Source organism: Delphinapterus leucas, chromosome X, assembly GCF_059928025.1.
Source record: "Delphinapterus leucas isolate spDelLeu-1000000601 "Yukka" chromosome X, BTC_Dleu_Yukka2, whole genome shotgun sequence".
Lineage (NCBI taxonomy): Eukaryota > Metazoa > Chordata > Mammalia > Artiodactyla > Monodontidae > Delphinapterus > Delphinapterus leucas.
In genome coordinates this window covers 66,468,564-66,481,301 of record NC_143150.1, presented here as the reverse complement: position 1 = coordinate 66,481,301, position 12,738 = coordinate 66,468,564, and the positions used below count along the sequence as shown (strand labels likewise).

At 36.6% G+C, this 12,738-nt stretch overlaps 1 protein-coding gene across 1 annotated transcript in view; it reads left to right on the top strand.

Moving 5' to 3' along the window:
- Positions 1-12,738, top strand: part of ATP7A (ATPase copper transporting alpha) — a 122,034-nt gene that overhangs the window by 58,339 nt on the left and 50,957 nt on the right. The window contains exons 3-5 of the mRNA XM_022580846.2: positions 3,840-4,329; positions 4,861-5,586; positions 10,839-11,045. Of these exons, the coding sequence (XP_022436554.2) occupies positions 3,840-4,329; positions 4,861-5,586; positions 10,839-11,045 (1,423 nt within the window). The remainder of the gene's footprint in view (positions 1-3,839; positions 4,330-4,860; positions 5,587-10,838; positions 11,046-12,738) is intronic.

Genomic DNA, 12,738 nt, shown 5'->3' with positions numbered 1-12,738 from the left:
AAACCCTTGCACCTAGAGTCTGTGCTCCGCAACAAGAGAAGCCACCGCAGTGAGAAGCCCGCTCATCGCAACAAAGAGTAGCCCCCACTTGCTGCAACTAGAGGAAGCCCGTGCGCAGCAACGAAGACCCAATGCAGCCAAAAATAAATAAATGCTTGATAAATATTCATTGCTCAGTGTTTACTTTTATATGACTTGCTGCTGCAAAGAACTACTTTCCTGTCTATTTACTCATATCATCCTTATAACAACCCTGGAAGATAATAGGGCACATTTCTTCATTTTTCAGACGGTAGAACTAATGAGTGTGGTTGACTAATAAGTGGCGAATTGACACTGGAGCTCAAACCTTCTGACTCCCAATCCAGTTTGTGTGTGTGTGTGTGACTACTTCATAAATCTTTGTAACCTGTTAGCAAAAGAGATGCAGGGTAAGATGTCCCGGTAGTAGTTAAATTTATATACAGTTGCTGAGCTTTAAGAATACAATCATTGTTTTTATAATCAAATCAGGCAGAACAATAAAGATGTTCTTATTTTGAACAAAAATAATACTAGACTGTAGTGACTTAGAAGGTTATAGAAATATTTGCTGCAAAACCCTATGAATGTTGCCAGCATGTTTATACCTTTTCTTGCCAACAAAGTTGTCTTAATTGAACATTTTAAAACTTTAAACTTAATATCAAATTTGTTTTCTGTAGCTGATCCTGTTTCCTATATTAACTTTTGAATTGGTAGAGTGTGGAGTGTTGGAATAAGTTGTGAAAGGAGATGGAAGAAAAAGTACTTTGTTCTCTGTTATGAAATTCTAGGGCACGTTTTGTCTATGTACGTTTCAAATGCCTGATCAGTACATGAGTCACGTACCTACATAGAGCTTTACCATTCCTGTAGGTACACAAGACATTTTGTGTTTCTTTCCAAAGAGAATAGTAAAGATAAGAACTATTAGAGAACCTCCATTTGAATTATTTGTTTCGTTCTTTTTTTTTAATATGGTTTTTATTCTTCAATTTGTTAATATGGTGTATCACATTGATTGATTTGCGTATATTGAAGAATCCTTGCATCCCTGGGATAAATCCCACTTGATCATGGTGTATGATCCTTTTAATGTGTTGTTGGATTCTGTTTGCTAGTATTTTGTTGAGGATGTTTGCATCTATATTCATCAGTGATATTGGGCTGTAATTTTCTTTTTCTGTAGTATCTATGTCTGGTTTTGGTATCAGGGTGATGGTGGCCTCATAGAATGAGTTTGGGAGTGTTCCTTCTTCTGCAAGTTTTTGGAAGAGTTTGAGAAGGATGGGTGTTAGCTCTTCTCTAAATGTTTGATAGAATTCACCTGTGTAGCTATCTGGTCCTGGACTTCTGTTTGTTGGGGAGACTTTTAATCACAGTTTCAATTTCATTACTTGTGATTGGTCTGTTCATGTTTTCTCTTTCTTCCTGGTTCAGTATTGGAAGGTTATACCTTTCTAAGAATTTGTCCATTTCTTCCAGGTTGTCCATTTTATTGGCATAGAGTTGCTTGTAGTAGTCTCTTAGGATGCTTTGTATTTCTTCACTGTCTGTTTTAACTTCTCCTTTTTCATTTCTAATTCTATTGATTTGAGTCCTCTCCCTCTTTTTCTTGATGAGTCTGGCAAATGGTTTATCAATTTTGTTTATCTTCTCAAGGAACCAGCTTTTACTTTTATTGATCTTTGCTATTGTTTTCTTTGTTTCTATTTCATTTATTTCTGCTCTGATCTTTATGATTTATTTCCTTCTGCTAACTTTGGATTTTGTTTGTTCTTCTTTCTCTACTTCCTTTAGGTATAAGGTTAGATTGTTTTTTTGAGATTTTTCTTGTTTCTTGAGGTAGGCTTGTAGAGCTATAAACTTCCCTCTTACAACTGCTTTTGCTGCATCCCATAGGTTTTGGATTGTCGTGTTTTCATTGTCATTTGTCTCTAGGTATTTTTTGATTTCCTCTTTGATTTCTTCAGTGATCACTTGGTTATTTAGTAACATATTGTTTAACCTCCATGTGTTTGTGTTTTTTTCCCTGTAATTGATTTCTAATCTCATAGTGTTGGGGTGAGAAAAGATGCTTGATATGATTTCAATTTTCTTAAATTTACTGAGGCTTGATTTGTGACACAGGATGTGATCTATCCTGGAGAATGTTCCATGTGCACTTGAGAAGAAAGTGTAATCTGCTGTTTTTGAATGGAATGCCCTATAAATATCAGTTAAATCTATCTGGTCTATTGTGTCATTTAAAGCTTGTGTTTCCTTATTAATTTTCTGTTTGGATGATCTGTCCATTGGTGTAAGTGAGGTGTTAAAGTCCCCCACTATTATTGTGTCACTGTTGATTTCCTCTTTTATAGCTGTTAGCAGTTGCCTTATGTATTGAGGTGCTCCTATGTTGGGTGCATATATATTTATAATTGTTATATCTTCTTCTTGGATTGATCCCTTGATTATTATGTAGTGTCCTTCCTTGTCTCTTGTAACATTCTCTATTTTAAAGTCTAATTTATGTGATATGAGTATTGCTACTCCAGCTTTCTTTTGATTTCCATTTGCATGGAATATCTTTTTCCATCCCCTCATTTTCAGTCTGTATGTGTCCCTAGGTCTGAAGTGGGTCTCTTGTAGACAGCATATATATGGGTCTTGTTTTTGTATCCATTCATCAAGCCTGTGTCTTTTGGTTGGAGCATTTAATCCATTCATGTTTAAGGTAATTATCAATATGTATGTTCCTATTACCATTTTCTTAATCGTTTTGGGTTTGTTTTTGTAGGTCCTTTTCTTCTCTTGTGTTTTGCACTTAGAGAAGTTCCTTTAGCATTTGTTGTAGAGCTGGTTTGGTGGTGCTGAATTCTCTTAGCTTTTGTTTGTCTGTAAAGCTTTTGATTTCTCCATTGAATCTGAATGAGATCCTTGCTGGGTAGAGTAATCTTGGTTGTAAGTTTTCCCCTTTCATCACTTTAAGTATATCATGCCATTCCCTTCTGGCTTGTAGAGTTTCTGCTGATAAATCAGCTGTTGTCCTTATGGGAGTTCCCTTGTATGTTATTTGTCATTTTCCCCTTGCTGCTTTCAATAATTTTTCTTTGTCTTTAACTTTTGATAGTTTGATTACTATGTGTCTCCACATGTTTCTCTTTGGGTTTATCCTGTATGGGACTGTCTGTGCTTCCTGGACTTGGGTGGCTCTTTCCTTTCCCATGTTAGGAATGTTTTTGACTATAATCTCTTCAAATATTTTCTTGGGTCCTTTCTCTCTCTCTTCTCCTTTTGAGACCCCTATAATGCAAATGTTGTTGCGTTTAATGTTGTCCCAGAAGTCTCTTAGGCTGTCTTCATTTCTTTTCATTCTTTTCTCTTTATTTTGTTCTGCAGCAGTGAATTCCACCCTTCTGTCTTCCAGGTCACTTATCCATTCTTCTGCCTCAGTCATTCTGCTATTGATTCCTTCTAGTGTATTTTTCATTTCAATTATTGTATTGTTCATCTCTGTTTGTTTGTTTTTTAATTCTTCTAGGTTTTTGTTAAACACTTCTTGCATCTTCTCCATCTTTGCCTCCATTCTTTTTTGAGGTCCTGGATCATCTTCACTATCATTATTCTGAATTCTTTTTCTAGAAGGTTGCCTATCTCCACTTCATTTAGTTGTTTTTCTGGGGTTTTATCTTGTTCCTTCATCTGGAAATAGCCCTCTGCCTTTTCATCTTGTCTATCTATTTGTTTCATTCTTGTCGGTGGTGAGATGATTGATATTTTTAAGTTCCATGTCATGTAATTTAATTAAACTGACTTCTGAAATTTCCTTCTGAAAGGTTTCACTGGAAGAAAAAAATGCAGCCATTATTTATGACCCTAAACTGCAGACTCCAAAGACCCTACAGGAAGCCATTGATGACATGGGCTTTGATGCTGTTCTGCACAATCCTAAGCCGCTCCCTGTTTTAACTGAGACCTTGTTTCTGACTGTTACTGCTTCACTGGCTCCGCCATGGGAGCATATCCAAAGCACATTGCTCAAGACGAAGGGTGTGACAGACATTAAAATTTCCCCTCAGCAGAGAACTGCAGTGGTGATAATAATCCCTTCTATAGTGAATGCCAGTCAGATAGTAGAGCTGGTTCCAGCTCTCAGTTTAGATCCAGGAACTCTGGAGAAAACGTCAGGAATCTGCGAAGATTTCAGTATGGCTCAAGCAGGCGAAGTCATGCTGAAGATGAAGGTGGAAGGGATGACCTGCCATTCATGTACTAGCACCATTGAAGGAAAAATTGGGAAACTGCAAGGTGTTCAGCGAATTAAAGGTAGTATGCCTGATGTTATTTGTTTGATTGATCTGCGAGGCTTAGTTTTCTGTTTTGGCCTTTTTAACTTTTGCTTTTTTCTTAAGCATGGGTTTTGAATATGTGGGACTAGAATGTTACTGCTTCATTGAAGTCTGAGGTACAGTGTATTCCCAGCATTAATGTTGGTAAAGTTAATGGTTATAAATAAAAGTTATGTGAATCTTGAACTAGCATAAAAGGCAGCCAGCGTGGTGATTCATGAAGTTCAGGGTTCTTAACACAACATGCCTAGGGTCCTCTTGACCTCTAATATGTTTCTATTCAGGCATGCAGAAACTTGGAGACCACAAATGTAGTGGTCACATCTTTTACTTTCTTACTATTCCATATCATTAACATTTTCTGAAAAGAACAGAATTATTTTAAGAAAGGATAATGAGAACAATGAGAGAAACAGTTATATATGGTATTGATTTGGTCGACAGAATGTTTTCTGAAGTGGCCCAGGAATGACTGAAGTAAATAATTATTTTCCTTTTTATTAACTAGTTTCCCTGGACAATCAAGAAGCTACTGTTGTTTATCAGCCTCATCTTATCACAGCAGAGGAAATAAAAAAGCAGATTGAAGCTGTGGGCTTTCCAGCATACATCAAAAAACAGCCCAAGTACCTCAAACTGGGAGCTATTGATATAGAACGTCTAAAGAACACACCAGTCAAATCCTCAGAAGGATCACAGCAAAGGAGTCCATCATATACCAATAATTCAACAGTCATTTTCATCATAGATGGCATGCACTGTAAATCATGTGTGTCAAATATTGAAAGTGCTTTATCTACACTCCAGTATGTAAGCAGTGTAGTCGTTTCTTTAGAGAATAGAACTGCCACAGTAAAGTACAAGGCAAGTTTAGTCACTCCAGAAACTCTGAGAAAAGCAATAGAGGCCATATCACCAGGGCAATATAGAGTTAGTAGTACAAATGAAATTGAGAGTACTTCAAACTCTCCCTCCAGCTCATCTCTTCAAAAGAGTCCTTTGAACATAGTTAGCCAGCCTCTGACTCAAGAAACCGTGATAAACATTGATGGCATGACTTGTAATTCTTGTGTGCAGTCTATTGAGGGTGTCATATTAAAAAAGGCAGGTGTAAAATCCATACGAGTATCACTTGCAAATGGCAAAGGGACTGTTGAGTATGATCCTTTACTAACCTCTCCAGAAACCTTGAGAGAAGCAATAGAAGACATGGGATTTGATGCTTCCTTGTCAGGTAATATCATTTTTTTCTTTGATTCCTTCATTGTTCTTTTATTAACACTTTGCTGGTTCTTTTGGCTTTTATCAATGAGAAATGAGTAATAGGCACTGCTATTCCACTTTTTGGAAATAAGACATATGGAAGTAGTCAGCAGTGTATACAAGGATGCATAAGGATGTTTGCCTAATTATTTATAATATTTAAAAACTAGAAACATTAAATAAAGCATGATACCTTCATATGATGAAATGCTAAGCAGCCATAAAAAATTATGGTATTGAAGATACTTAATGCCACGGGAAAGTGTCTGAGATATTTTGTTAACTGAAAAAAAAGCAAGCAAAAAAGCTGTATGTTCAGTATGATCAAAATTTTATAAACACATGTATAAGGATTTATACCATGTATACGTTATTTATGTATATGAATGAATAAAATTCCTGGTAGGACATGAACTAAATTTTAACAGTAGTTATTTGTGAGTGTAGTTATTTGTGAGTGGTAGGATAAAGGTGATATTTTGTTTTCAATTTGCTTTCTTATGTATTTTAAGTTTGTGTGTGTGTGTGTGACAAGGATGTATGTATGTTTGTTTGTATGTATTTTTGTATATATAATATAGGAGAAGCAAATGTTATTTTAAAAAGAAAAAAGTAGAAATAAATAATAGAATTTTAACTGTAGTTTTGAACTTAGGCATTCAAATGAACCTGACTCTAGAACTGGCCCAAAGTCTTCCTGTTTCCTGGCAGCACTTACTTTGAACTAAAACCAAAGACGTATATCCAATGGAATTTGCCCATGTGAACTTGTTTTAAACTAGAATTGAACCTTGCCTTGAATTAAACTGGAAATTCCCTAAATGAAATTTCTTGCTGTAAATAACAATGGAAAAGTTGAATAACTAATTTCTAGACAATGTCATTAACCTTTGCTCTTCTGGTCAGAATGAAAGATATCAAATAGCAGTGTTCTCTTTTCAAGCTCACTAAAACTGAGAAGCATAAAAAATTAGTCACATGCTCAAATTATTATGGTAGATAAGTGTCAGTGGAAAAGGACCCAGAGATGTAAACATTCTTAATTTTCATGTTCATGACAAATGGTAGAAATTATAGAACTGTCACTTCTTAAAGTCAAGATGTAGTTCACATACCATAAATTCACCCTTTTAAAGTACACAATCCAGTGGTTATTAGTATAGTCATAGGAATTTGCAGCCATTACCATTATGTAATTTTAGAACATTTTTATCAGCCTCTCAAAGAAACCTCATACTGGTTAGCAATCACTCCCCATTTCCCCTTCACCTCCCCCTAGCCCAGCCCCTTTTATCTACTGTTCTGTTTTCTGGCTTTATGAATTTGACAACTCTAAGTACCATATAAGTGGAGTCAGAATATTTGTCCGTTTGTATTTAACGTATTTCACTTAGCATAATGTTTTCAAGATAACAAACGTTCATCCATGTTTGTGATATGTATCAGTACTTCATTCCTTTTTACTGCTGAATAGTATACCATTGTATGCATATACCTCATTTTGTCTCTCCATTCATCAGTTGCTGGAGATTTGGGTTGTTTCCACTCCTTGGCTATCATGAATAATGTTGTGATGAGCATCTGTTACAAGTTTTTGCATGAATATATTTTTTTATTTCTCCTGGGTATATACTAGGAGTGGAATTTCTAGGTCATATGGTGAATATGTTTAACTTTTTCAGTAACTGCCAAGCTGTTTTCCAAAATGGCTGCACCATTTTATATTCTCACTTAGAAGTCTCACTTTGATATAGAAGATCTCAAAAGACCAAGATTCTTGTGCCTTAAAAAAGATACACACACACACATGCGCGAATATGCGTGCACACTGGAATACTACTCAGCCATAAGAAATGAAATAATGTAATTTGCAGCAACATGGATGGACCTAGAGATTATCATACTAAGTGAAGTGAGTCAAAGACAAATATCATATGATATCGTTTTTATGTGGAATCTAAAAAAAATGATTCAAATGAACTTATTTACAAAACAGAAACAGACTCACAGACATAGAAAACAAACTTATGGCTACCAAAGGGGAAATGGGGGGAGAGATAAATTAGGAATTTGGGATTAACAGATACACACTACTGTATATAAAATAGATAAACAACAAGGACCCCTGTATAGCACAGGGAACTATATTCAATATCTTGTAATACCCTATAATGGAAAAGAATCTGAAAAAGATGATATATATCTGAAAAAGAATATATATATATATATATATATATATATATATATATATATATATATCTTCTGGTTGATAACAAATGACTGCATTGTGTGTTTCTACCAGAGATCAGAGTTTAAGATGCCACCAGAATTGTGGCTACCCATTTTCTGAATGCCAGTGTCAGTGCTGATCCAGGCTTCACAGTCTGCCACTCTGACCTGTTCCTAGAGGTACAGGGATCAGTGCATTTCGCCTTCATGTTATACCAGTCCTGGGTGGGCCATAAATATTAAAGGAGGTAGTGAGAAAAATGGGAGGTGTTTTTTTATCATGACCATCAATCTCATCATTCTCTTAAAAAGACAGTATATGAAGTTGTCTTCACTAACCAATTAAAGCAAACACAATACTCAAATTCCTTTTCCTTTTTTGTAACTTTTTTATCTTTAATTTCAAACTTACAGAAAAGCTACAAGAATAGTACAAAGAATTCCTGTTTACCAATTTTACTCAGATTCCACAGTTGTTAATATTTTGCCACATTTGTTTTATCATTCTCTTTCTCTGTCGACAGACAGAGACATATATTCAAACACATTACCCAGACACGTATATACATACCATTTTATGAATCATTTGAGAGTAAGTTGCAGACATGATGTTTATAATTGTTTTTAAGCCATTTTCTGATTATGTATTTATTCTTCATATTACTTTAGACTGAACCTGCCAGTTTTGAGGATCAGATTGGAAACCCTTTCTTGAAATTTTTGGAATCTTTTCTGATTGTTGCCTCAAGTGCAGGAGAGTCAGCCTTCCTTTTGAATTCATTTAAGCATAAGTAGTGTGGCTACAGCTTATAGAAAAGCTAATTTAAAGAAACTAGCCATTTAATTCATTGTGGCTTTTTAACACCTGTACTGCCTCTGTGGCAGATGGAAGGTTTTGCTCTTCTTGCCACACTCACTGGGGTAAAGGTCACAATTTTATGAATCTTTGTTGAGAAGTCATGCCAATGTAGCTAAAAGGGATCACCTTGGGGCTTCCCTGGTGGCGCAGTGGTTAAGAATCCGCCTGCCAGTGCAGGGGACATGGGTTAAAGCCCTGGTCCGGGAAGATCCCACATGCCGCAGAGCAACTAAGCCCGTGGGCCACAACTATTGAGCCTGCGTTCTAGAGCCCGTGAGCCACAACCACAACAAGAGAAGCCACCGCAATGAGAAGCCCACGCACAGCAACGAAGAGTAGCCCCCGCTCGCCGCAACTAGAGAAAGCCCACGCACAGCAACAAAGACCCAATGCAGCCAAAAAAAAAAAAGGGGGGGTCACCACTACGACTTATTTTAATTTAATACTGTACTTCTAGAGTGTGAAAATTGTAGATGGTATTTAGGTTACTTCTGGTACCTGAAAGAACTAAATTACTCTGGAACAAGACTTAAAGTAATTGGTAGTATAAACTTTTTTTTTCATTGTCGAAGTTCAAATTTAAGTCTTGATAGTAATAATTATGAGAGAATGAATAAGCTCCTGGCTAGATTAAAATAATGTTTTTTTTCAAAGCCAAAGCTATTTCCTTTGGGCAAATGAGCCTCCTTTTTGAATTTTTGGTACTATTTGGTAAATTTTTCCTCTTTGTTCTAAATAATACTCTCGTAATCTTAATGAATATCGTTTTCTGAACTGATCCACTTAAGACCAGAGACTGACTCATTTCAGAATTGGGAGAATCTTGTCCTTTGCTATTCAGAGTGTCCTTTGCTCTACTCAGACTGACAGTACTGCCGTCACCTGGAAGCTTGTTGGAAAAGTAGAGTCTCAGGCCCCACCGTAAATGTACTAAATCAGAACCTGCATTTTAACAAGATCTCCCAGGTGATGGTATGTGTGTTAAAATTTAAGAGCCATTATTATAACTGATTTGAGAAGTCTAGATCATTATTCATTAGGGAAATGCTAAGGCTTTTGTTAAAGTTTCTTCAAAAGATGCCCTTCTTCAGCACCCTAAAAACCAACTCTGCTATGCAAGCTTTCCTCTGTCGGCTAGCCAAACAGACCTGAACCAGTTTTTTGCCCAAGGGGAAGAAATAACAAGTTAGGTTAGTGGAAATTTCCACATCACTTCTTTTCCTCCTTATCTGTGCAGGAGAGTAGAAACTCTAGCTTTTTTGCATGTATTGATACATGGATGTGCAAAAGGGAATACTTTCTCCCTTCTTGGGAGGTGATTAATACTGCAGTGGATAAAGTAAAACAGAATAGCAACTTTCCTGAGACTGCAGGGGAGCTTCTTGGATGACAGAAGCTTTCCACTGTTTTACAGTCCATAAACATTCTATGGAAAGAGTCTCTGAACACTCCTTTGCGAAAAATGAATATTACTGCTGACTTACTCTTTGCCTCTTCTTCCATTGTCCACAAAGGCATTTTAATTTTAAAAATACGATATATTGGTGTTAAAAGTTCAAACATACAGAAGTGTCTGTAGAGGAAATTTGTTCATCTGTCTGTTATTCTGTTCCTGCTTTAACCCCATTCCCCAGAAGGAGCCACCATTAATAGTTTGGTATGTACCCTCCTAGGCTTTCTTTTGCAGGTTCTCATATATACACTCTAACAATTTTTAAATGACATTATACTTCAATGCTGTTTTGCCGACTGCTTTTGGTTCCACTTACTATATCACGAATTGCTTTACTGCTAGTATGTAAATTGTTAACATAATGAGAAAAATTCATGATAAAAATAAGAGCTATCGATTAACAAACCATTGTCTACTCGGGTTTGGGGTAGAGATAACGGCTTGAAGATATTGATGTATAGTTTTGTTTATTCAGTTCAGATTTTCCCGAGAATTGGGACGGGCAGTGTTGAACTTGGAAGTCACTTCCTAGAAAGTGTAGAGATAACATTGCACTGGGCTCTAGGTCCATTACAATTTTAAAGGAGTGGATTGACAGTGCCAGGTGGTGTGGATTGTGATGAGTGACAAGGATGCAGCTGGAGAATACCTCAAATGAAAAGAATCTTTTCCTGTCCACCAGATACAAATGAGCCACTGGTAGTAATAGCTCAGTCCTCATCGGAAATGCCACTTTTGACCTCAACTAATGAATTTCATACCAAAATGATGACACCAATTCATGACAAAGAGGAGGCAAAGACTTCATCTAAGTGTTACATACAGGTCACTGGTATGACTTGTGCTTCCTGTGTAGCAAACATTGAACGGAATTTAAGACGAGAAGAAGGTAAGACACTCTTAAAGCCTGTTATTTTATGTACTAGTTTGAGGACTCTGTCCTTTTTGTCTTCTTATGTGTTTTGTAACCATGTTTATGACTCTTGCCAAGGCCTCATAAAGACTATCAGTGATTTTCAGGACAACCTTGACTTCCTGACAACCAATTTTTGTTAGTGTTTTGTTCCCTTAGATATAGTTCCTGTCTTGTTTACCTCATGGCCACATTTTAATATCAATGAAGTTTGTAGTCAAATAGCAAAAGGAAATACATAAGATTACTATTCTTTATGGACCTTGGCTGCAATGGATGTTAAGAAACATGAATTTTCTGATAAAGTTATGCTTAAAACTAACAACTACAATCCATAAGTTTCAATATTACTATATCCAGGCCAAGCACTGGACCAAAGCCAAGTTTGTTTAGAATTGTTCTCTTCCAACAATTTGATCACTGATCTTTGCTTGCAGTAAAAGTGTTCAAAAGTTACTTAATATTGTGTACAAGTTGTCATTTTAGGTTACAAATTCTTAGAATAGCTATAATATATATATATTTAATTTTTGAATTTTATTTTTTTATACAGCAGGTGCTTATTAGTTATCCATTTTATACATATTAGTGTATATATGTCAATCCCAATCTCTCAATTCATCACACCACCACCCCCTCACCACTTTCCGTCCTTGGTGTCCATACGTTGTTCTCTGCATCTGTGTCTCAACTTCTGCCCTGCAAACTGGTTCATCTGCACCATTTTTCTAGGTTCCACATATATGCATTAATATACGATATTTGTTTTTCTCTTTCTGACTTACTTCACTGTGCTTGACAGCCTCTACATCCATCCACGTCTCTACAAATGACCCGATTTCATTCCTTTTTATGGCTGAGTAATATTCCCTTGTATATATGTACCACATCTTCTTTATCCATTTGTCTGTCGATGGATGGGCATTTAGGTTGCTTCCATGACCTTGCTATTGTAAATAGTGCTGCAATGAACATTGGGGTGCATGTGTCTTTTTGAATTATGGTTTTCTCTGTGTATATGCCCAGTAGTGGGATTGCTGGGTCATATGATAATTCTATTTTTAGTTTTTTAAGGAACCTCCATATTGTTCTCCATAGTGGCTCTATCAATTTACATTCCCACCAACAGTGCAGGAGTGTTCCCTTTTCTCCACAGCCTCTCCAGCATTTATTGTTTGTAGATTTTTTGATGATGGCCATTCTGACTGGTGTGAGGTGTTACCTCATTGTAGTTTTGATTTACATTTCTCTAATGATTAGTGATATTGAACATCCTCTCATGTGTTTGTTGGCCATCTGTATATCTTCTTTGGAGAAATGTCTATTTAGGTCTTCTGCCCATTTTTGGATTGGGTTCTTTGTTTTTCTTGATTTTTTTTTTTTTCTTGCGGTACGCGGACCTCTCACTGCTGTGGCCTCTTCCGTTGTGGAGCACAGGCTCTGAACGTGCAGGCTCAGTGGCCATGGCTCACGGGCCTAGCCACTCCGTGGCATGTGGGATCCTCCCGGACCGGGGCACGAACCTGTGTCCCCTGCATCGGCAGGCGGACTCTCAACCACTGCGCCACCAGGGAAGTCCTGTTTTTCTTGATACTGAGCTGCATGAGCTGCTTGTATATTTCGGAGATTAATCCTTTGTCACTTGCTTTGTTTGCAAATATTTTCTCCC